This window comes from Leptodactylus fuscus, chromosome 4 (genome assembly GCF_031893055.1).
Source record: "Leptodactylus fuscus isolate aLepFus1 chromosome 4, aLepFus1.hap2, whole genome shotgun sequence".
Taxonomy (NCBI): Eukaryota; Metazoa; Chordata; class Amphibia; order Anura; family Leptodactylidae; genus Leptodactylus; species Leptodactylus fuscus.
In genome coordinates, this window is record NC_134268.1 from 118,928,149 (window position 1) to 118,954,970 (window position 26,822).

At 40.0% G+C, this 26,822-nt stretch overlaps 1 protein-coding gene across 2 annotated transcripts in view; it reads right to left on the reverse strand.

Moving 5' to 3' along the window:
* Window positions 1-3,746: 3,746 nt before the first annotated feature.
* Window positions 3,747-26,822, reverse strand: part of OTULINL (OTU deubiquitinase with linear linkage specificity like) — a 46,982-nt gene continuing 23,906 nt past the window's right edge. Inside the window, exons 2-8 of one of the 2 annotated variants that reach the window (XM_075272202.1) lie at window positions 12,903-13,044; window positions 12,780-12,817; window positions 12,601-12,692; window positions 10,839-10,988; window positions 8,912-9,040; window positions 5,357-5,626; window positions 3,747-3,960 (exon numbers count right to left, since the gene is read on the reverse strand). In XM_075272202.1, the coding sequence (XP_075128303.1) occupies window positions 3,781-3,960; window positions 5,357-5,626; window positions 8,912-9,040; window positions 10,839-10,988; window positions 12,601-12,692; window positions 12,780-12,817; window positions 12,903-13,044 (1,001 nt within the window). In that variant the 3' untranslated portion in view covers window positions 3,747-3,780. Of the gene's footprint in view, window positions 3,961-5,356; window positions 5,627-8,911; window positions 9,041-10,838; window positions 10,989-12,600; window positions 12,693-12,779; window positions 12,824-12,902; window positions 13,045-26,822 lie in introns of both variants that reach the window. The other variant, XM_075272201.1, reaches the window with a different exon arrangement.

A 26,822-nucleotide genomic window follows, 5' to 3' on the forward strand; every position in this document is an offset into this window, starting at 1 on the left:
TGATCAGACCTAGATCACTGGTGACAAATCTTCTATTTCCATTATAAAAGAAACCAAAGTTGCCTCTGTCAGAATCCTGATTGATAGGATCCATACTGAATTACTTTATTTTTCTGGAGCAATTTGATAAAGATTGGCATCTATTTAACAGTTCCTCCACAATTGCAGGATTAATATTTGGTGACCAGAGGCATAGCTAGCAGAGGGGGTAGAGGGGCAGCTTCTCCGGGCCCACTGACTCTGTGGGGCCCACACCAGGATCACCATAATACATGTTTTACTTTTAACTAGACACCGTTCTATTTAAAACCCATCCTGCAACTATCTTGTGGTTTACAGGACACCAAGACCAGACAGAACACTTCTGATGTCAGGACAGGCAGGAGTGATGACGTCATAGCATCACACCTCCTGCACCGAGACATAGACGTCCTATATGTGTACCCTGCACATATTAATTTAAAGATGCACTTGGGAGTATTATTCATTATGGGGGATTATAGTATATATTTTATAATTGGGGGTAGCATTAGAATGGGTGTGCAGATGAGGACAATGTGAGTCAGATGCCTGGAAAAGTAAGGAGCCAAAGATCTCTGTGCTGCAAACTTTACAGAGATTGAAAGAAGGAGTCATGGCGGTCCAGATAGAAGAGAAATTGGAAGGAAGTGTGAACGATTAGTCAGAGACGTCAGTGATAAATCACTGAATGTTGCTTACTGTATTCACCTAAATGGTCTGCAGAGCCCTGTGAAAAGCGGATATATACCACTATACGGTTACCATATAGTGATAATATCGGTATACCTAGGTTGAGGATCCAACCCCTGGACCTGGACCCCCCCCTGGTCTACCCCTGTGCTGAACCCCTAGTTACACCTCTGATGTGGATATATATATATATATATATATATATATATATATATATATATATATATATATATTTGTGTTAATTGTAATGTATTGTCACTCGGTTGCCCAGGTGGGTGTTCAGAAAAGGCTTGTCACTGCCATATTCAGTAGTAAAGGAATTTTTGGCACTCCAGAGTGTGTTTAAAAGAAATTGTGCTTTATTGCATCCAAATAGTCAAATGCCATAGACGTTTCGGTCAAGATGACCTTCTTCAGTATGACGGATGCATGGCATGGACAGGGTTCCTCGTCCATGGCATTTCACTATTTGGATGCAATAAAGCACAATTTCTTTTGAACACACTCTGGAGTGCCAGAAATTCCTTTACTATATACTATTGTGTGTAGTAATAATTTACCCCTAATTTTCCATATTTGCATGTAATTATATATTTTACTTGTTTTTATAGTTATTATTAATACTACATGGTAACATAGATTTAAAAAGACAAATATCCATAACGTTCAGACATGTTAAAGGAAATCTATCACCAGATATATCAACCCAGCCCTGTAGATAGGGTAGAGTCATCTGAATCATACAGTGTTTTCACCTTGTGGATCAGTGCCTCCAATGCCAAGATATCACCATTTTTATCAATATGCAAATTAGTTCTTTGGAGCATTGACACTGCTTACGTCATTGGAGTGATTGCAATTCCATCACCGCACCAAATAGCTCATATCTTTTTTTAAGAATGGCTCCTTTTAAATCCTTTGAACAAGTTAACCCTCACCTCTTCTTTTGGAATAGTTCCACAGTCACACTGCTCTTAAAGTAAAAATCTCTTTCATACTGATCTTGAATCCTTCTTTCCCCTAGACAGAGTATAAATGTGCCCCAATATAGTAATCGTAAAGAGTGCTATTTTTCTACCACTTTTGAAACAAATATTGTATCTGTGATCTTTTCTCGGAATGACCTAATAAACTGCTTTTTGCTATAGAAAATATTGTTTGTTAGCCCTAAACTGTTGACTCTAAATGCTACACAGTCTACCAGTAAGTATTTGGACACCCATGCAAATGAAGATATCTGCAGTCATGATGTACGTCATGCCTACCGCCATTAAATGGGAAACAGCATTGGCATTAGTGCATTGGCATTAGTTAGATCCAAGATGCCACGAAGTGCAGAATTGTCCGATTTTGAGAAAGGGGAAATTGTGGAGTACCACAAAAATGGTCGATCCTAAAGGGACATAGCAAGCGAACTGAATTACCCCAAATCGACAGTGGCCTATATCATTACGAATTAGAGGTGAACGGTGATTCTTGGAATGTGCCCCGAGTCGGCAGACCTCCAAAACTGGGAGATAGAGACCGACAAGTGCTGGCCAGAGAAAACGCACCCAACTGATGGCTCACATACACCAGGAGTTTCAACAGGCATCCAGGAGTATTGTGTCGATCAATACCATCTGTAAGGAAGCATCTGCTGGGGTCTACCAACTATTGAATTTGAATAAATGTTGTTTTTCTATTCTACCGCAAATGTCCAAATACTTATTGGTAGACAGTGTGTAAGACATGATTGCACTATATTAATGTATTTCTGTCTTCATATAAATATTAGTTGTGATGAAAGGATATAGATGGTCAAACAAGTCGCAGATGCTAATTCAATTGTGTTCAATCTAATTGGCAAGTCAGTGTGTGTGGAGTGTAGCTGACATCATGACTCCATTTGTTAATCTGAAAGCATAGATACTCAATGCTCTGACATCCAAGTGAAAATTGTAACTTCATAGATCAGAGGTTACATCAAATGAGCAGAGCTAAAAATCCTTTACAAATTGATGAATTAAGGGTCAGACTTTAGAGATATACTGTAGGACACCTGTAGAGTCTACCCATCTACTTTTTGCTGTGCTCCCAGCCATTTTGTTGTTCATAGTTTGTATGCATTTGTCTTTTTATTACATTTATTTATTTATTTATATCATTGTACTTTTTTTTGTAATATAAAATCTAAAATTTAATTAGATTATTTTTGGCTCTAAATGACTCCACAAGTCCAAAGAGAGGAACTATTGCTTAGTCTTGTCACCCTCTTGTGTGCCAGTTGTGCGTGGCTTGGGTATGTTGGTTGCTCTCTTACCATAAGTTGTGAGTACCAGCAGCTATTTGTGTGGATGTGTGATTGTATGGTTCGTTTCACTACTGTGTAGCCTAATGTGATGGGTGAGTGTGGAAGCAGAGTTCCTCTTTAATGATGCATCCAGGGTCATACATGTGTGAACGGATACCTCACTGAACTGATATACAGCGAGTTAGGTATATTTGTATGTGTGTCCCATTCCCTGATATTAATAGTTTCATTAATATAAGAAAGCATTTGACTATATTAGAAATGTTTTTATATTAGTTAAGGCCTGGAGAATGAGGGTTGTCGCTTCTGAATGAGGGTGCCTTCTATGTTCAGCCTAATGATCACATAGTGATCTATTGGATTTATCACCTCCATTTTCAGCTTTTCTGGTATTCTCTCTGCTTATTTTATTCACACGTATCATATAAAGCATTACACACATGTTCTGAAACACTATTGTAAATATATCTTTAACCATTTAACCATAATATCTTTAACCAGTATATACACTGCGTAAGTTAACAAATTAAAGCACATTTTTGTACAAGCAAACAAGTCTTTCATATTCTGTGTCTTCATTCCAACCAACCAACCATAATTCATCTGTTGAGAAAACAGGAATAACTTCAACTCGGAAAGTAAGAATTTGTTAGACATTCATAACCCATTAGAGTATTCCAATTTCTTGTCATTTGTCCCATGGCCTATAAAAAAACCTGAAGTGCAATACATACTAGCAATACATTTTCTCTGTAGGTGACCTAGTGGTAGGTAACTCAGTGGTAGACGCCTGGTATATTATAGTGTTGATCGTCGTCCGTTATTAAAGTAATCTCATGCCAATCTCGCTTGTGATCCAAAGGATAAATCATTTCAAACTTTTCTGTGTTAAATTTACTCAACCGCAAAACTTTTATCTTCACTTCAAGAGCATAGCCGACTAAACACAGCTCAGCCTAGAATAAAGAGAGGATCGTGTAAAAAATAAGGCACATAGTTACTATGGTAGAAAAAAAATCTGTCCATAAAGTTAGGGAGAGGGGATAGATTGTAGATCAAACTGAATGGGAAGAGTAAATACTAAATCTTTCTTTCCTCCTTATAAACCCAAGGAAGGAAAACATAAGGCGTGAGCCTATCAGACTAAATTATTACAATGTACATACAGTATACCAAGGAGGTTTATATTTTATTAATGCTCACATTATAGGCAAAATTTATTTAGGGAATAAAAATAGACAACAAACTCATTACATAAAAATGACTTACAAATTTAAACCTCTGCCAGTTTCACACAGAATTTTTTAGATACTGATCTTTATTCCCCTTGTCTAATAAAATACAGATAGTATTTGCAATGAATGAATCAAAAGTGATAATGAATTTGACAAAAATTCATAGACAAATGAAAATATTTTACTTTCATGGGTTCCCTACCAAGTGGTCACTATCCCCAGAAGTTGTTAGAAGTATACCAGCAATCACTCCATCACTCCAAGAGAAAGCAATGGCATTTTTTATTTCTTAAAGTGGCTCTTCAACCTATAGGCACTTATCCTTTCCCCTATGTTTACTGCAGGGGTCTGACTGCTGAGACCCACTGCTACTGCAAGTTCCCTCGCATTGCACAACCAAAGATCCCTGGGTTGCCTTATAACTCCTTCACTAATGTTAGTAAATTGAGTTACGTTGTGACACATAATGTGCTGCAACCATGACTTAAAGTTGAATATTGTTAGACTTTTTTGTGAACAGAATTTGCAACCGAGACACACTAGAAGACATGATAACAAAAACCCTGAACAACTGAAACTCTCAACACAACCATTATTCCCATTCAAATCTATACCTAACGTATCCATACAATGTATGGTCCAGTATATGGCTTTCTGTGAAGATGCCATGGTGCTCACCCAAATACAGAGTTCGCTTCAAACATCTAAAAGGTGGGAATTATGGATGTTGAGCCCTGTTGATCTTCAAGTGAGTAAGAATTGGATTAATATTTACATATTGATGTCATGGCAATGGTTAGGTTTGAGAATCTCATTTCTCATGTGGTAGAAGCAAGAGATGGACAATATATTGGGCATAAACCATCTAGTTCTTCTTTGAGCTTGAAGCTTCTTCTTTAGATTGCAGATATAACCATTTCCCAGTATGTTAAAAAGGTAATATATAAATAAAAGTGTTACTGGAAAGACACCATATCTATTAGCGAAGAACTAGAAATATCAATATGGTGTATTTGCATCTACAACATTGATTGTTCAGTATGATAATCTATGGAGATCCAGAGAGGACCTGCTGCTGTAACCATCACTCTTGAAATGAATCACCCCACAAATTTACCTTCTCCAGACCTATGGTATCACCGACCATATTCAAATGGTTCATCATGTAGCTTAGAGGGTCCGCAGATGTGTCTCGTGAAAAGAGGAAGTGGAAGAAGTTGGGAATTTGATCTTCAGTCTTCAGATTATCATGAGCTTCTATCACCAAGTACAACATAATGAATTTTAAGGCTTCATACACTTTATTTTCTTTGGTCTCATCAGAAAAAAAATATCTACACATTTTGTTCCTTTCCACTCGATCCTTAGAAGCACAAAAATCTACCCACTAGAACAGAGAAAAACATGGAAATCATATTTATTGTACAGTAGAATTCACACACTGCAGCAAATATTACACATGGAAGGTTTACGTCAGATTTTGCCTCTATTCTGCTGACACATACATTGAATATTATCATAAGCAATCATTATAAAAACATACTGTATGCCAAAAAATTACTTTTATCTCTATTATATTGAAAAGTGTAGTTTACTATACTTTTACATACGGTACCACTGTATGTTGTTTTAGAAAGGAATAGAGACAAATATAGCTGTATTCGCTTATATTTGAATATATTTGTGGCATATATACAGAAGAATGTTTCAGTCTATAAATGACTGCAAATAATACCATACAACAATGAAATCTCTGTTAAAAGCATGGGTACTGTTAATATGACAACTTATCATACATTGAAAGGTTATTTCAAGTACTGACATCAAGGTCTATAGAAGATATGGACTCATGCTACTGACGCTAGGTTCTCACTAGCGTTCATCTGTTCGTTCTGAGCTTTCCGTCTTCTGCATGCCAGAAGTCGGAAAGCTCAGACCGGGTCCGGCCGTGAGCGGTGGTGAGCATTTTAGGCTCTCCGCCGCGAAACCGGATTTTTTAATCCGGACACAGAGTACTGCATGTCCGACTCTGTGTCCGGATTATAAAACCCGGTTTTGCAGCGGAGAGCCTAAAACGCTCACCGCCGCTCACGGCCGGACAGCCTTCTCACCCATTCATTTGAATGGGTGAGAAAGACTCCTGCAGGTTTCCGTCTCCTGCCTCTGATTTAGGCAGGAAACGGAAACCTGAACTACGGAGTGCACAACGCAGATGTGAACGAGCCCTTAGCTAATTCCATACTGTAATGATGAGTGCCTATGATATACGTGTCTTATCTCTTTTTTTTTCTTTAAAATTAATTTAAAATATAAGAATTTAATTACCACCCCTACTTTGGGTATGTTCACATGGTGGAATTTTTCCTAGCTGAAAACTTCAGCTTCAGGAATTTGAAGATAAATTTTTCTGCTTGACCAAATTCCGTTTCCAATATTTCATCCAATTTCACCCCTGCCAGATGGTATTTTTCTGCCTCCCATTATATTCAATAGAAGTTTTCAGACAGAAACCACCTGCAGCTTGAAAGTGATGCTTATTTTTTCCACTAGCTAAAAATTCAGCGTCTGATGAAATCGATGGATGCTGGTTTCAAGTGGTTTGGGAGCTAGTTTTAAGACCAGTAACCAAGCTGTTTTTTTTTTATTCTTCTCTCAGCTATAATGGTGAAATTCAGCAAGGAAAAAATGAGAGAGAAGGCATGCACCCAACATTGCACAGATTAAGATGGTGCTGGCTCCCGTGGTAGACCTCAGATATGGAAAGACCCGACCATCAGATGACCTGGGGCTTATATCTAAAGCTTTCCTCAAGTGCATGATCTCTCAGGCACTTAAACTGGTCATGAAACGAACTGTTGAAACAAACAGGGAGCCATCTGGAAAGTTCCCAGATGGCCATTATTTCTTAGAATGAAGCTACCAGACTCAAGTTCCTGGAGCAACATAAGCACCTTAGGGTCCATTCACACGGAGTAATGTGCCGCATGACCTGGCACGTATACGGCGTGTGAGATTTTGAGCGCCGTAAAAGCTCCCATTGATTTCAATGGGAGCCTAGATCATGTATCCCGCGTTATTTTGCGGCCGCAAAATAACGTGGCATATACGATCCAGGCTCCCATTGAAATCAATGGGAGCTTTTATAGCGCTCAAAATTTCACACGCCGTATACATGCCAGGTCACGCGGCACGTTACTCCGTGTGACTAAACCCTAAATACTTATTGCTCCTGATTTGAGGGCAAGAAAAATCGCAGCCACCACACAAACTTATGCTTGATAGATGTGCCTGAATCCTTTGCATCTGACACCCTTAGCTCACAAACTCCATCTTCTTTTCTCCTTTGGCCCTTGAAAAAGGCCATCAAGAGTTCATTGGGTGCTATACCCTATGTACTAGCCATAACTTTCCCCCTTATATGCAGCTTACTTTGTTGTAGACACACATAAAGTAGCCAGAAGCAAGGATAACTTTTCTTATGAAAATTTCAAGGTAAGAGGTGAGTGTGATACAATGACTATCTTACCCTTTGTACTCTTAGCCCTTAAGAGAACTTCAAAACTATCAAAATAGTTACCTGGTGTATCATCTACAACCCAGCCACCCTATGTAGATGCTTCGGAAAAGGAACTAAATGTAAGGCTCACAAATGAATAGTGCAAACAGCTACTGATTTGCTCTCATGGTTTCTCGAAGTGTATACGCATTCAAGAAAATTTCTATAAAATAATCTCAAGATGGTATAAAACACCATTGTTTTTACACAAATGTGGTCTTTCTGTGTCAGACAAATGCTGGCGATATGATTTGGTAATGGGCAATATGCTCCACTGGTGATACCGTGACAAAATCATTCCTTTTTGAAAGGATGTAGAAAAAAAACATCTACATTTGTCTCTCTCTCCTAAACTATTATTATTCTGGCTAAATGAGCCTTCCTTTCAACAAGCCAGATCCTCCTTGGCCATTTTATGATGATGGCTGCTAAATTACTAATTCCATGTAATTGGTTACAGAAAGACCCACCTCCACTATCCCAATGGTGTGATTTAATTAACCAAATCTACAGAATGAATGAGTTAATTTCTTGGGTAGAAATTATTTATGACCATTTTTTTAAAAAAGATCTGGCGCTCATGAATTACTTACAGATACTACTCCTAGTCTTCCACCTCATGTATACTCACTCTATTAAATTCTAGTAGCCCCCGCCATTTCTTCGTAATCCCCCCCCCCATCCAATGACAGTGTGGTTAACTTATCTGGTCTTCTCTTTTGTCGCTCACTAATCATTTATCATCCAGGTAAAGGGTCCATTGTGTATTCAGGTTATTTTTTCTTATTGCCATGTATGTTTTGTAGTTACATTATAGGATAATTTTATCCCATCCCCCTATATTTTTATTACATACACATTTTTTCCATCTTGTACTTATTTCTCAAAGATGTATCTACAATATTTACATTTTCTGTATTGTATTTTTGTTAGATGGAAATTCTCAATAAATAGAAATTTCATAAAAAAATACACTACTGGCTGTCATGTCTCTCAATGAGATAATATCTCTGTCATACCATGGCTAGGATGTATAGATTCCCTTCCACAGCCTTATGTAATAACCAACAACCAAGTCTATAAAAACATTACATTTATTTTCCTCTATGTAGTTACCTCATTTTTGAAAAGATCTAGACAACTGCGTAATTTTCCATAGACTTTTGGACCGACATATTTTTCTGGGCCAAAGCTGAATTGCTGTATCCAGTTGCATCCTTGAGAATATAGGAGCTTTTCAGGAAGCTGTAAGAATAAAAATGATGTGAGGAACAATGGAAATAAATTATTTATCAAATGTAAGTTACTGTGGAACATATCCACCATTACCAGTATGGAACTGTAGTGTAGAAATGCAGCATATTTACTTGCATATGCCAGATAGTCTTTTGCATATAAGCAATTCAGTTTGTAATCTGCAAGCTCCCTTTTTCTAACACTCAGACAAGATTTGGATCAGAAATAAGTATTAAGGCTTACAAAATGATCACCATTTGTATAATTATTGCAATGTTCAATGTCAACTAAGTACTTGTGTGGATATCTACACCAAATGTACATAAATTCAGTAATATTTATAATCAGAGACAGAGCTATAATCTACAACACAGAGCTGTAAAAAAGTCAAATTGCCTAAATATACAAAGAAATCTTAATCTTGTATTCAATAATGCAGAAACTACAGAATAAAAAAGAATATGAAACTCTCATGGAAGGGATTTTCCTAGCAATATACACAGGGCTAATTGACAATGTAAACATATTTGGTACATAGTCTACTTTATTGTATCTTTTGTGTATAAATCTGGTTGATGCAGGTGACCTGTGGCAATATCTTTAGGTGACTAAGTGCAGTGCTGAGGGGCCTGCAGGGAGTCTGATGATAGTAGTAGGGTTTCCCCTGTTGCAAGTTCTAATAATTGTAAACCTTCCTGAGCCTGATGGTGAATGGAGTGGCCATGATGGCCATGCAGGAATAAAACCCTGAAGATGGCAAGGTGGATGAAGACACTAGTCCATGAAATCCAACTTATAACGCTACAGTGTTGATCCATTGAAAAATAAAAAAAAATCCCAAGAGGCTGATGCCCATGCCCATGATATGCCCCCGATGCACTATTAGCTCATTTGCGCAGGAATAAAAGGCTGGGGTTTTTTTTCAAAATAAAGCAGCCATTCTACAAACAAATTATATCACTGACCTCACGTGTTTTTGGTGCTGACTGACTTTCATTAATGAAGTATATCCATTGTATTATTTTGCAAGTTCTAATTTACAAATTGAAAGTGTCAGTTTCTAAGTTTGTTCTGTAAACCTAGTAAGCCTATTTAATGCAATATAATGCTCAGTGGCATAACGATTGTAGTCAGAGGGAGTGTGACCGGTCCTGGCAGGGAATGGGGCTCCAGTTGGAGATGGATGGGGCCCTAGATCACTATGATAGCAGTCGGGGAAATCTGGTTTACCAGGCCCATTTCCAATAGATGGCAACCCAGGGGAGGTCACTGAAAATAATAAATACATATACTCACCTCTCCTGGGCTCAGTTTCCTCTCCAGCACTCTTCCATCATTTGACTAATGCCTGTGATTATGCTCCAGCGGTCACAAGGGTGCAGCGGCATAACGACATCAGTGCGTCCCTAATCACAGGCCTAAGCAGTGACGTCTGAAGATGCTCAAGACAGCAGGAGCTGTAGCCACTGTGGGGAGCTTCTAATACTAGGTGGGGGCACTGGCGGGAACATATATGGGGCCACTGGGTGGAGCATATTATACTGTAGAGCATATAATGCTTTATGGGGGCCACTGTGGAGCATATTATACTTTGTGGGACCCCATAACCGTCACTATCAAGAATTTGCTGTAGGGAGGGGGTATGAGGTCCTGGACAAAGGTTTGCGTAGGGGGGCCCACAAGACTATAGTTATGCCACTGATAATGTTTATTATTATTAGGATGTTTATTTTCTTAAACACAATATAAAATGATGAATCCAGTGATAGATGAAATTATTGTATTTACGGTAAAAAAAATATAGCACCTTTAGGATATCTTTCTCTTTCATCCAACCAGGGAATGGAAGTGCCTGACTGAAAACCTGGAACATGATGGCCCGGAGCATACAGTAGTTGTCCTCTTTTACAGGTTGTAAGGTCTTGATGTTATGTTTCCAGTACACATTTTCATAGGCCTATAATATTATGTACATGTATATTGTCATCCTTTAATATAATAATCAACTTAACAAGATCACTTAGAATAACCAAGTAACATAGTTAAACATACATTAACATACTTTTGCAACTTGAGCGCATCTCCTCTGCAGAGACGCAGACATCCTATGCATGATCACAGCATAGACAATCTCGAGCCACTCGACACTGTGGCTGAATCAGCCACAGAATCCGTGGCAAGATTGAGCAGGACGCTTCTTTTTCCCGTGTCCTGCTGCGACCTCCTCCTTCCAGTGAAAACAATGGGAGGCGGATTCTGAGAAGAATCTGATTTGGATTGATGGGCAAAATCCGCCCCCAAATCTGCCAAATTCCTTGTTGTGAACACAGTTAATGCTGTTAGATTTTTCCCGATTGTAGCTGTACTTGAGCTCTGAGGCCCTCATTTGCGTAACAAGAGAATGTGGTTTCATTGGGACAGTTTGTCAGTGGTATATGTGCTTAATAGTCGGTATCATCCCCCCAGTCAATAATTTCACCTGTCACCTTGTGCTTACTTGCAATTTCTTTAAATGTTTGTGTGGCAAGTTCACATTAGCAATTCAAAAGACCCTAGCAGCCTTGGCTTTTTGGATTAAGTTTTTTGACATAGTGGATTATACCAAGCGGTTTTTAGTCTGCCAGACCCTGAAGGGTTATGGTCACAGCACTTCACTGCCTAATGGTAGGAGGCTGGTTTCATTTAAAGATTTTATCCTTAAGTTAACAGTAATATCTACAGATAGGTATGAATTTTTATTATTTCAAGAAACATTCTCTCACACTCACTTTCTTAGGTGCCTTCCGATTCGGCAAATTAGTAAGTACTTCAGGTTCAGCCCACAATGGCCTCCAATTTGACCATATTCAGTCAGTTCAGGCATTTTTGCATTCCAGACCTTTTGCTCTGTGCCAAAATTTGTCTAAAACCGGCCCCAAGTTCAATTGTAGCAACGTTTAACTTAACACTTCCGTCAGTAATAAATTTGTTATAAACCTAATTGTAGTACTTTGTAGAGGTGATCGCAGAGTTTCCAACTATGCATCTGCGTTTCAGCCTTGGAGCCTCATTTGCAAGTAGATTGCCATTTTATTTGTATGCAAATGAGGGGAAAGTGCTTTGCTACAAATCTAGAGCTGAGATCAAAGCACAGGCAAGCTGAGGTACCCTCCAAAAACACTTGCACTTTTTGCATACTAATAAAAGGGAGAATTACATGAAAATAGGACTCCAAAGCAGAATAACATGGGCATACTTTAAAACTATAGAAAGTATTGTCATTACATTTATAATAAATTTACTGGACAGACGCTCTTCAAATTGACAATCAATACAATAAAGGGTATTGAAAAGGTCAAGTAAGGGCTTAAATTTCAGACTGAAACCAGTCATCACGCCTTTTAGCTGACCTCATAGTGGTGCTGGAGTAGAAATGGGAATGATCAGTTTGGGGCCATGTTCTGAAAGTGTGTGTATGTCAATAATAGGCCCAGTCCTGCATGTGTGACAAAAGGCAGTTATTCAGTTTTTACTCTTTCATCCACTCCTATTGTACAAGAAGAACAGTGCTGAGAGTAAGAGCTGTTTACCTTCCTCATCTGCTTAGCATTAAGGGCTTCCCCTTTCCATTTCTTAGAACAATAAGAGAGCGTGTCGACTTCTGAATTAACACTCATGTTTCCTGAACACAGATGTAAACAAGAACAGTAAGATTTTGCACACAACACACATTTCACCTACATTCATCCAAGAGAAATTGGATTCTTACTTTTATTTTTAGAAAACCCTTGGCATGAAGCTTTATACCTGAAACTAAGCAGATAAATTATTGGAAAGGATTGTAATAATGTAACATTTGGAATTGGTCCAGAAATAGGAAAGAAAAACATACCATAATGAAAGGAAGGCTTTGAAGTGTTGCCACATCATGAGCAGTACATCCACAGCTAGTAGAAGACACCAGCGTACTTGGCTCTGCACCTTATTTATAACCTCATGAAGGGATGACATCCTTGAATACTCATCGATGGTCCCTAGAAGGAAAAAAATCTAATGTCATCTCTGCTCTAGTTAAAACAACACTCACATCTCTATTCTGAGCACAGCAGAGAGAGTTGTCACATGAATTTCTACTGAAAAAAACTAAATTAGCCCAGGGAATTGGGAATGTGACTGGAAGCCAATGAAAGGAGATACCTGGACTTGAAGTTATATCTTTTAGTGCTGATATCTGCTCTAAAATCAGTTTTTAAATTATCAACATGGGGAACAGAAGACCTGGAGACCACGGAGTTCTCCTCTCTGCCTTCTCCCCTGACCCTGAAACCAAACCCACTTCAAAGATGGAGCCGCTGTAGCCCTCCTCTGTACTGCACATTTCTACAGCAATCTGTCTTGCACCACTTGTGGTATGCCTTACCTTTGCAGCATTAGCAACCAGGGCAGTTTTAACACATTTGTGAGCCATGTGCAAAGATTTCATAAGTGGCCCCCTCCATCACCACCACTCAGAAACACCTGACCTGCACAAATTATAATGCTCCCTCAATGGCCTTCACATAGTAGAATTCCCCTTAGTTGGTCTCGCACAGTATAATGGCTCCCTAGTGGCCCTATACAATATGCCCCTTATAATGCCCTCCTCCAAGTTGCTCCCCACAGATTCATGTCCCTCTTCAGGGTGCCCACACAAATTCATTTCCCCCCACACCTCTGGCCTCCCCCATCGTGTCCCCCTGCCCCCCCCCCCCCCCCCGAGGTGCCCCCACTGTGTCATGCCCCCCTCAAGTTACATGTTCCCCCGCACTGAAAAGTACCACTCATTGTTCTGATGTGCCACATTATGACCCAACTAAAATAGCTAAATTATTTCATGATTGCTATCGGCATCAGACTGGCCCACCGGAGGATCCTCTGGAGGTCCCAGTCAAGAATGGGGCCTTGTCACATTGCTGATGGAAAGGGAACTGGTGTCTTGTGCCGATGGGCCCTTTATCGAAGCAGAGCAGCAGTATCTTCAGGCCATTTCTGACCTGTGGCTCACAAGCAATCCTGAGTTCACAGCTGAAGCCTGTGATTGGGCCTCAGCGGTTACGTGAGGCGCATCGGCATCATAACAACAGTGTTCCCCTCACGACTGCTGAGGCCAAATCACAGTCCTCAGTAGTGACTGCCAGGATGTCTGTCGTGAAGAGGAAGTCGGAGACAGCAGAACGATAGGAGGATGCCCAGAGAGGTGAGGCAAATTGAGTTACTGTTATTTTCCATCACTTTCAATGGGCCTCTCTCTGGTCTGAGGTGACCCAGAGTATAATAATATCACTAAAATGAATCAGAGGGCTGAACTTCATGAATATTTGTCAAAACAAATTTTGATTGGTTTGTCTAAAGTGTATTGAGGCTCTTGGGGCATATTATAGTGTGTGGGGACATTATGGAGCATTATACTGGGTGGGTATTATGGGGCACCTATTATAATGTGTGGGGCTACTGGGGAGTATATCATACCATGTGGGGCCAATGTGGAGATTTATACTGTGGTGAGAGTGGGCTCTGGGGAGCATTTTATACAGTGTAGGGAAATGTGGGGCATTATAATGTCTGGGGCCACTCCAGAGCATTACACTATGTGGGACCACTGTGGGAAGCATATTGTAATTTGTGGGGCCACTGTGGAGCATTATACTGTGTGTTGGCTCGGGGGGATCATATTATTTTGTGTGGAAAGCTGGAGAGCATATTATACTGTCTGATTCCACTGAGGAGCATTATACTGTGGTGGGGATGGACCAGGAAGCGTAACTAGCAAAGGCTAGGCCCCATAGCAAACTTTTGACTTAGGGGCCCCCACTGTATAGCGCCCCCTTTCATGGCCCCTGCATATCATAGTACACTATTCACACACTATAATGTGCCATAGTAGTCCCTGCACACAGTTTTATGTCCCATAACAGCCCCAATGGTGTTCATTGCAAATAATTCAAAAATTTTGGGTTCAGCAGAGTACACCACCCACAAAATGTTATTACTATACTCTGGAGTGTTTTCACCAGCAGTAGGTAATTTCATACTTTCCAAATATGACTTTTCTCTCATTTGCATATGAATACATCTATGAATCATTTTCTTTTTAGGACCCTTAGGAGGAAAGAGAAGAGAAAGAAAGAGAAGAGAAATGTGAGCGATTAGTAAGAGACATCAACTTTAAGTTACAAAATGTAACTGCACAGTATCACCTAAATGGTCTGTAGAGCCCTGTGCACAGCCAATATCTACCACCATATGATCATTATGGTGATAATATTGGTACAACTGCGTTGGGGGCCCACTTAGATACGTTTGCCCTCCCTATGCAGTACACGTAGCTACGCCTCTCATTTGGACATACGTATTATGATTAGAGATTTAAGCTTTGTGTACCAAAAGGAAATCCTTACACAAATCTCTTCTAGGTTGGATATCAGCAGTGAACATGTTTTTCAAGGTTCATATACAACTTCTGCTCTTAGAACACTTAAGTCTCAGGCATTGAACTTTGTCATATTAACACCATCACATTCCTGGAATTATATTGGCTGCATCGTTTTTGCAAGGGGGCTTGGCTTACCTTGATATCTCACTGTATAACTATCACAAAACTAAAACAGGGTAACCCCTAGGCATAGCTTAATCAAGCAACAAACTAGAGTTGAAAAGTCCTATGTCCACCTGCTACAAAGGTAAGTATAAAAACGTAAAGTTTATTAGTACCATTTAAAACTTAGTAAAAAAGACCCTCCAATAAAGGACCAGAGTTGAGTGTAACTGAGGCAACAGCACAATATTGTTAGTTGGATACACCAGTTATCATTTGGATAGGCAATATCGGCTATACGCACTGTACTGGAAACTCAACCAAAATTCCTTCATAAATGTCCTCAAGCTACAAGGCTTCAATAATGAAAATATGTGGTGTCCAATCTTTTCTAACCTGGACAACAACAAGTTAATTTAAACGGGAGTCTCCCAGATAATCTAGGCACGATATAAATGGCTGAGTATTCCCTAACACTCTAGATAGCCCCTGTATTATGAGAAATATATTGCCTAGAATACTAACAGTCTGTATCCTAGCACTAGTAAGTTATGGCTAAGTTCCAATGAATAAACAATATAGTCACTCTAGACAATAAAGAGATAACTAACAAGCTGGAGCCAAGCAAAAAAATGAAGTGATCTGGGAAGTAAAACCTTACCCACTTCACAAAAAAAGCTAAAAAATAGAAGAGCCCATTATTTCCCCGCTCCCCTCCGGCACTGATATTCGTGTTGGTATATACATATATGCAACAGATATAGACTTATTGTGTTACACTGTGTTGGAGGAACTTACAGCTTCCGGACATTAGATGGTGATGTTATTATTGTTATGTGCTGAATACATGTAATGATATGCGATGGAGACTTGTCTGTATCTCACATTGCTGCATCTATCTATGGTTAGTTCTTCCCAGTGTGTTCCTTGTTGTGTTGCTATATAGACATGCTGATGTTACCTCATGTTCTGATAAGTAAACTGAAGATTAATCCATATAATGTACTCTGAAGCTTTCTTCTGCGACTGCACTCTGCAACAATTCGGACGTGAGTGAGCGTGCCGGCAAGTGGTCTTTTAACAAGGTGAGTAATTCTGCCTACCTCGCACTCTCAGACCCTGTACGAGCCTACTACGTGAGCTCGTACCCACAGCGCATGTGTGAAAATCCAACCAATCACACATCAGCCGGGCGGAGTAATCAACTAAAACCCGCCCCTCTCAAAATCAACACATCGGAGCCATGTTGTTACATGGAAACAATATACAGGATAGACCTGACAAAGTACAGGCTGCTTATAAGTATAAATGAGGCTTTTAAAACACTCTAGATAGTCCCTGTATTATGAGAAATATATTGCCTAGAATACTAACAGTCTTAATCCTAGGACTAGTAAATTATGGCTAAGTTCCAATGAATAAATAATATAGTCACTTCTAGACAATAAAGAGATGACTAACAAGCTGGAGCATTAGACAAGCAAATAAATGAAGTAATCTGGGAAGTAAGACCTGACCCACTTCACAAAAAAAGCTAAATCCCTGTGTAGATGTTACCGTATTTTCCGGACTATAAGGCGCACATAAAAACCTACGATTTCCTCAGAAATCGTAAGTGCGGCTTATAGTCCGGTGCGGCTTATATATGGATGGAAGCGGCGGCAAAGACTGCGTGCCGCTTCCATACATACATAAAAGGCACCGTAAGGGTGCATTCACACTACCGAACGCCGGTGTGTATCACAGCCGTACACGCCGGCGTTACAGCAGGGCTGCCGGACACTTCCTATTCATTTCTATGGGAGCAGGCATGCGAGCGCTCCCCATAGAAATGAATGGACAGACACTTCCCATTCATTTCTATGGGAGCCAGCATGCGAGCGCTCCCTATAGAAATGAATGGAAAAAAGCAGTCCATTCATTTCTATGGGGAGCGCTCGCATGCCTGCTCCCATAGAAATGAATAGGAAGTGTCCGGCAGCCCTGCTGTCACGCTGAAACAGAACGTGAAACTTACCCAGCGGTGCAGGGCGGGCGGGCATTCAGGCCTCCTCTGCCTCCGATGTTCCGTCCTTCTCCTCCGGCGCTCGCTGATAATGGCCGGGGCGCATGCGCAATATCATAATGCTTCTACTGCGCATGTGCCCTGGCCATTATCAGCTTGCGAGCGCCGGAGGAGAACGGAACATCGGAGGAAGAGGAGTCCTGAATGCCCGCCCACCCTGCACCGCTCGGTAAGTTTCACATTCTGTTTCAGGCTTTTATTTTAAAACGGGGGGGTAGTTTAATCTAACGTTTACGGTTGGGCTCTATCAGCATGATTTTGCTGATAGAGCCCCTCCTCGCCTGCCGAGCGCTTCCAATAGAAGCGGCTGGCACGCGGGGGGTTAAGCGGCCGCTGGCAAAGTCTGCCTGCCGCCGCTTTCAATAAGATATAATGCGCACCGGACTGCGGCTTATAGTCCGGTGCGCCTTATATATGAACCGAGACGGACTATAAGGCGCTCATGGGCAATGCGGCTTATAGTCCAGTGCGCCTTATAGTCCGTAAAATACGGTAGTAGAGTAACTCACAGGCTTGAGAGAAACCCTTTTTAGACACTAAGAGATTAGCTAAGAACACTAACGCGTTTCCTAGTAGATATAACACTAACTATTCATCAGAGGTGTTTTAGATTTGTAAAATAGAAGAGCCCATTATTTGCCTCGCTCTCCTCCGGCACTGATATTCGGCCGCGAGTGAGCGCTCCGGCAAGTGGTCTTTTAACAAGGCGATTAATCCTGCCTCCCTCGCCATATTAACCAATCAGGGGGCTTGATGCATTACAGACCCTCAGACCCTGAGGGTTAGCCTACTACGTCAGCTCGTACCCACGGCGCTGCGTGAAAATCCAACCAATCATGCATCAGCCGGGCGGAGTAATCAACTAAAACCGACAAAGTACAGGTTGCTTATAAGTATAAATGTAACCAAAGTCATAGCTCTTTAAAGAAGACCCACATGTAGGTCATAATATGCAAAGATGTTGACAAATACAAGAGATATATAAAAGATATAAAAATGCAGAAGGAGATAATGATGACAATCCTACAGTAGGTAGAGACGATCATGCATTTGATGGAATAAACGACAATCAAAAACTTAAACCATCTCCGATATAACCATAGTCATATCTCTTTAAAGAAGATCCACATATAGGTCATAATATGCAAAGATGTTAACAAATACAAGAGATATATAAAAATTGTAAAAGGAGATAATGATGACCATCATACAGTAGGTAGAGACGATCATGAATTTGGTGGAATAAAGAGAATAACCCATCTCAGATGTATCAAAGACAGTTAGCCGAAACTATAGTGATATGACATATCCCTTGACAAAGCCGTCTAGGCAAAACGCGCGTCGGGTGTCAGGCACAGCTGGTACGGTACGGTATGTAGCAGTAGCGTTCATACATTTATTTATACGCTAGATCCATGGTGGTTATTGGGTTACTGTATAGTAGGGTTATGTGTGGTGATTATGCAACTTGGCAGTTCACACCTGGAAGTTATTTGGGGAATCTCTCACATACCCATTCATATGGATACATAGAATGCATAATTAACCCTGGATTGTTGGGCAAAAGTCCTTTTGTCTATAGGTTCATGCATGCAGTCACATACATTGCACAGTTAACCTCTCTATGAGGTTTTTCATGTGAGTTACTTTCTGCATGCAGGCAGATATACTGGACAATTAATAATTATTTTTTTTTGGGGGGGGCAAGTCTTTGACCTTTCTGGTTATAACATGCAGATATCTTTTTTGCACAATTAACCCTTCATTACCAACTGTTACACAGGGCCATTTCAATGGGTCATTATATATCTGTCTCAATGGGTTTCAGTGTTATCCCACTTGCACACCCAGTTAATTGTATGTACTCTGTGTCATTGTTTGCTGCTACAATACTCGTTGTAACATATTTCCATACCATCTTGTGCCTTTGCTTTTAGGTATATCACTTTCCCTGAATCTTCTATATGTATTGTTTTGTTATATGTGTATTTTTATTGAATTAAAGATTTTGTATTTTTGTATCAATTTACGCCTGGTGGTTTTCTGTATGCTTTTCCTTTAAAGATATGTCCATCTCGCTTCCCTTTGTAACACCTTACGGTCAAAATCCCCCCCTTTCGGCGAAGGATTAACCAGTTCAATTCCCTGGAATGAGATGCATAATACATCTCCCTCATGCATCTCCCATACATGTCGTGCAATGGGAGTATCATCTCTTCTAAGTATGTTGTTGATGTGATCAAGCACCCTTCTACGTAACTCACGAATCGTTTTGCCCATGTATTGTGCTTGACATTTACATGTGAGTAGATAGATCACTCCTTTCGATTTACAGTTAATAAAACTGCGGTTGTCATATTGTCTACTAGTTGAAATAATGGAAAAAGTACTCCCAGGACTAATGTACCTACATGCCTTACAGTTCCCGCAATGGTAAGTACCCATCATCTCAGCAACATGACGTTGTAGCCAGTTATTTTGATTTGTCGGTTTTAAGTGACTATGCACCAATTTATCCCGTAGATTAGGCCACCTACGGTAAGTAATTGATGGAAAATCTCCATGGGAAGAACCAATGTGGGGATCAGTCTTCAAAATGCTCCAGTATCTTTGCAGAATTGCGTGTACTTCCACATGGGCTTTATCAAATGTGCCCACAATTCTAACCACATCAGATTGCTCCCTTGGTTTGGATTGCAAAAGTGCTGTACGTTCTGTGGAGGCCGCATGTTGATGAGCCATTGCAATAACTCTCTCAGGGTATCCCCTTTGCTGAAACCTACCCCTAAGTTCTGCAGCCGCTTGCTGGTACTCCGAAAAATTTGTATAGTTTCTCCGTAGGCGGAGAAACTGCCCTTTTAGTATTCCTCTACGGACCGATTGGGGGTGCCAGCTGTCCCATTTGAGGAGACTGTTAGTTACTGTCTCCTTTCTGTGAACTTCAGTACTTAGTCTTCCCTCAGGGGACTTATAAATTCTTAAATCTAGGAATGTGATGGTAAATTGGTGAATTTCTGACGTAAAAAATAATCCCAAATTATTTACATTCAGGGTCCCAACAAAGTCATTAAATTGATCTTTAGTGCCTCCCCAGAGGATCAGGACATCATCTATGTACCTGATCCACAAAAGGATCAGAGAAGACCACCTCCTTCTCCCACCATCCCAGGAACAAATTGGCGTAAGTTGGGGCACAGGAGGACCCCATTGCCACGCCCCTGAGCTGGTGGAAGAAGTGGCGGTCAAAGATGAAAGCGTTGTGGTGTAGGACAAACCGCAAAAGCTCCATAACGAAATTGTTATGAGCTGTGAAGTAAGTACCCCTGGATCGCAAAAAACCCTCTACAGCCCCACACCCCTTGTCATGGGGTATGGAGCAGTAGAGGGCCTCGACGTCAAGGCTAGCCATGAAAGCCTCAGATGGAATAGTAATGTCCTCCAAACGCTTAAGGACCTTAAGGACTAACAATATCGTGCTGTTGCCTCAATTACACTCACCTCTGGTTCTTTATTGCTAGCACCATTCTTGGGGAGGGTCTTTTTTACTAAGGTTTAAATGATACTAATAAAGTTTATGTTTTTATACTTACCTTTGTAGCAGGTGGACATAGGACTTTTCCACTCTAGTTTGTTGGCTCACTGTATAACTATTCTGTATATTCATGCCACATGGCCTACTTTGTAGGTATACAACAAGTGGACTGAAGTAAATAAATTGTGGCAAGTTCTATTGAACCCTAGGTCTTTTACTTGGAGAAATGGTAGCAAAAAGAAAAATTAGGATTGGCACTCACCCACTCAGAGGCTTTTCTTCTTTAAAAGAACATCCTTTATTAAGGTATCACATCTTTAAAAACAATGTTTCTTGGGGAGGGAAGTACAGCATAAATGGCATAGAAAAGGCAACAGCCGTTTCGCGCTTCTACGTGCGCTTTTTCAAGCCTCAGAATGCAATCCTTTTATCTGGAGACCCGTAACATTGATTCAGGTCCACACTTTACTAGGCCCCTTTGCCTTTCTCAAGAGAAATATAGAATATGTGCAGGATCCACTACCAACTGTCTACCATCTATTCAATTTGAAATGCTTCTTCTGTTTACTTTGCAAACTCCTGACAGGAATACTTAGGCCATGACTTCCACCTGAGGGCTTACATCTGGGCAACATAACAGACTTGTCTACTAGATGGTTGCTCTTGTCAACCCTCACCCTCTTTGAGTTCTTTTTTTTTTTTTTTATGTAGATTGTGAGCCCCACATAGAGCTCACAATGTACATTTTTCCCTATCAATATGTCTTTTTTTGGAATATGGGATGGAAATCCATGCAAACATGGGGAGAACATACAAACTCCTTGCAGATGGTTTTATGCTCTTGGCGGGATTTGAACACCAGGACTCCAGCGCTGCAAGGCTAACCACTGTGCCACCGTGTGGCCCACCCTCTTTGAGTTCTTATGTCTGCAAGACTATTCCTCACCCAGCCTTATTTCTAACATATACAGCGTTCTACTTACCTTTGTAGAGTCCATTGCCCTTATTACTAGCATGATCAGATGGGAGACTTGGATGAACAGGAAATTCCCTATGGCCCTCTGGCCAATTGTGTGGTCCCAAACCAAACTGAACTCTTAATGTATCCAGAACCCGGAAAAATTAAATTAAGCTCTGAATGACTTGATATCACATTCTGGAACTACCACTTAAGCTCAGTCGATCTATCTCTAATATTTTCTTGCAAAGTAATATGCTGGGTGACTTTTTCCATCATATCTTTTGGACATGCTTGCTGATTGTTGTCCCTTTTTGGCATTAGGTCAAGCAAATACATCAAGAACTGTTCTAAGTCTACTTTAGTATAAACCTGGTGCATTATTTACTTAATGTTTCCCTTAAAACCCTTGGAAAGCACACTGCTCCTATACATTTTCACTACAATCAAGTGTTGTAATGCCTCTGATCTGTCTCCGGTCCGATCGGAGGCATTAACCCCTCCGGCGCCACGGTGAAAGGCATAGAATTAAAAAGTACACCCAGCCCCGCAAAAAAAAGACGCTCTATGCATCCCCGTACACTGACGTATAAAAAAGTTACGGCTGTCGGAATATGGCGACTTTTAGAAAAAATTTTTTTTAACACAGTTTTGGAATTTTTTTTTAACCCTTTCGCTGCCAGGCACGTACACTGTACGTGCTCCCAAGGTGGCACTTCAGTAGCGGAGGACGTACTTAGTACGTCCTCCCTACTAATGCCGATATCTCTGGACTGCATCAACATATCTTGATGCTTTAAAATGCATTTTAAAGAAGAGACTCTCATCTTTAAAATGATATCAGGGACTTGATGATTTTACTTACAGTCTTGGAGCTATTCACTGTTGAAAACACTATTTGGCATTGAGATCCAACTGCAGATCTCAATTCCCGACAGCGTTTCAACAGTGAATTTCTCCAAAACTGTACATCCAATCATCGAGTTCTTGATATCATTTTAAAGATGAGATTATCCTCTTTAAAATGCAATTGAAAGCATCAAGATATGTTGATGCAGTCCAAAGATATAGAGCTCCAAAGTGTCCCCCCCTCCTGTCTAAGCAAGCAATTTGCGATCTAACAAGAAAGGAAGAGGGACACGGAGCTGTGCAGCAGAGAGAGAGAGACAGTGAAACAATCTGTCTCTCTGCATAACTTGTATGTGACAGCAGGAGGGGGGTGGCAGGGACACTATTGTCCCTTTTAACCCTTCTCCTGCCAATCAGAGAACATACTATACATTTGTCTCTGATTGTCACATACAGTTATAATGTAATTCCCCCCTGAGCTTTTCTAGTGGGGTATTCTTATGTTATACCTCCTGAACATAACCAGGAAGTTTGTTGGCACTGTGACCCAGACGTTTACCATTGTCGAGGTCGCAAGCCAAAAAAAAAAAGTTGCACCAAACACTTACACAACATATACATAAAGTCGCAAATAAAGTTTACATTTCACCCAATCCCTGTCCTGTCTATACCTGAGCTTTCTACAGTAAAATACGTCTCTAGTGATATCCGTTACACACTAAAATAATAGTAATTACGATTATCACTAGAGATGAACGTATAGATTGCTAAAATTATTATAGGGGGATGGAAAATAACATTTTTATGTAAAGTCCTATTTAATTTACATGCACAAAAAGGGATGGCGCATTTCTGCGATTTTGGCGATTCTTTAACACCCGCCCCTGTAAATATATACATGTGTGGTATGTATGAACTCCTCACATATTGCAGTTTTATGGACAGTACATTATGTTTGCAGAAAGGGATTTCTTGAGCCACACTTTAGTGGCAAATTTGAATTTTTGCGCAATTTTTGCTAGCAATCTCTGTTTGCGGCAAAGTTGAATGAAGGTGGTTGTATATATAAACTATTAAATTGTGTTTTTATATACGGTATGCTGTGTACTCTGAAAAAAGTTAGATTTTGGTATCACAGTCACCGTTTGGTAGGTGCAGTATAGCTTTTTAACATATTAGTGAACAACAGCAAAATCCTGCTTGTCTTCTGTATTCGTGTTTTTGGGAGTCCAAGCTCTTGTTGTAGTTGATGTTTGCGGTACATATAGTATATATACACATTGTATACACCATAAGCTATTATTTTAAAAGTATTTTGTATATGAATGTGAGATTGAACATGAGTTTTAGGTGCAAATATGTGTTTTAGCGTATTTTTTCAAAAAATTATTTGTGTTGGTCGCAAAGTTGCATGAAGGTGGATGTGGGTATCGATGACCCATTAAGACATTTGTAATCTTCAGGTTGTCTACTTTCAAAAAATACAGTCCTATGAAAAAGTTTGGGCACCCCTATTAATCTTAATCATTTTTTGTTCTAAATATTTTGGTGTTTGCAACAGCCATTTCAGTTTGATATATCTAATAACTGATGGACACAGTAATATTTCAGGATTGAAATGAGGTTTATTGTACTAACAGAAAATGTGCAATATGCATTAAACCAAAATTTGACCGGTGCAAAAGTATGGGCACCCTTATCATTTTATTGATTTGAATTCCCCTAACTACTTTTTACTGACTTACTGAAGCACAAAATTGGTTTTGTAACCTCAGTGAGCTTTGAACTTCATAGCCAGATGTATCCAATCATAAGAAAAGGTATTTAAGGTGGCCAATTGCAAGTTGATCTCCTATTTGAATCTCCTCTGAAGAGTGGCATCATGGGCTACTCAAAACAACTCTCAAATGATCTGAAAACAAAGATTGTTCAACATAGTTGTTCAGGGGAAGGATACAAAAAGTTGTCTCAGAGATTTAACCTGTCAGTTTCCACTGTGAGGAACATAGTAAGGAAATGGAAGACCACAGGGACAGTTCTTGTTAAGCCCAGAAGTGGCAGGCCAAGAAAAATATCAGAAAGGCAGAGAAGAAGAATGGTGAGAACAGTCAAGGACAATCCACAGACCACCTCCAAAGAGCTGCAGCATCATCTTGCTGCAGATGGTGTCACTGTGCATCGGTCAACTATACAGCGCACTTTGCACAAATAGAAGCTGTATGGGAGAGTGATGAGAAAGAAGCCGTTTCTGCACGTACGCCACAAATAGAGTTGCCTGAGGTATGAAAAAGCACATTTGGACAAGGCAGCTTCATTTTGGAAACAAAAATTGAGTTGTTTGGTTATAAAAAAAGGCGTCCAAAAAGAATGGCGTCCAAAAAGAAACAGCATTCCAAGAAAAACACATGCTACCCACTGTAAAATTTGGTGGAGGTTCCATCATGCTTTGGGGCTGTGTGGCCAATGCCGGCATCGGGAATCTTGTTAAAGTTGAGAGTCGCATGGATTCCACTCAGTATCAGCAGATTCTTGAGAATAATGTTCAAGAATCAGTGACGAAGTTGAAGTTACGCCGGGGATGGATATTTCAGCAAGACAATGATCCAAAACACCGCTCCAAATCCTCAGGCATTCATGCAGAGGAACAATTACAATGTTCTGGAATGGCCATCCCAGTCCCCAGACCTGAATATCATTGAACATCTGTGGGATGATTTGAAGCGGGCTGTCCATGCTCGGCGACCATCTAACTTAACTGAACTTGAATTGTTTGTCCAAAATACCTTTATCCAGGATCCAGGAACTGATTAAAAGCTACAGGAAGCGACTAGAGGCTGTTATCTTTGCAAAAGGAGGATCTACTAAATATTAATGTCACTTTTCTGTTGAGGTGCCCATACTTTTGCACCGGTCAAATTTTGGTTTAATGCATATTGCACATTTTCTGTTAGTACAATAAACCTCATTTCAATCCTGAAATATTACTGTGTCCATCAGTTATTAGATATATCAAACTGAAATGGCTGTTATAAACACCAAAATATTTAGAACTAAAAATGATTAAGATTAATAGGGGTGCCCAAACTTTTTCATAGGACTGTATATAGGGTTTAGGGGTTCACTTGCTTTTCATGGTGTGTAATCCCTACATTTTATAGGATGATACTTTTTTAACATTTCCAGCTTCAAAGCAGAATTTAGTTCCTTCCAGTTCTATCGATTTTCTGAAGACACGTGCATGCGGGTTCAGGCCATAGTGATATGTATGAACTCTGCACATGTTGAACTCGTATTTTTAGGAGGTTTTGTGCATATAATTTATTGTTTGGTTTCCGCTTTTAACAACTAATATACATTTATTTGCATTTTTTCATAAAACATTCACTTTAAATCAAAATTGCATGAAGGTGCCTGTTCGTATACAGTACCAAGTGGCATTCTGACAATGCTGCAGGTGTCTACTTTAAGAAAATATATAGGTATGGGGGGGTTGGATGTTTTTTTAATGTTGCAATTTAGGTTTGATTTGTCCATCTCAAAACTGTGAAAATTGCTCTGGCTACTGGAGGTGCAAAATTTCCAGAGACCCTTGGCAGCGAATAGGTTAAGGGGTTAAAATGTAAATAAAACCATATAAATTTGGTATCCCCGGAACCGTACCGAAACACAGAATACAGGGGACATGTCATTTTGGCTGCACAGTGAACGCCGTAAAACCAAAGCCCATAAGAAAGTCGCAGAAACGCATTTTTCCACCCCATTCTGAATTTTTTTTCTGCTTCCCAGTACATTATATAGAATAATTAATGGTGGCATCATGAAGAAAAATTTGTC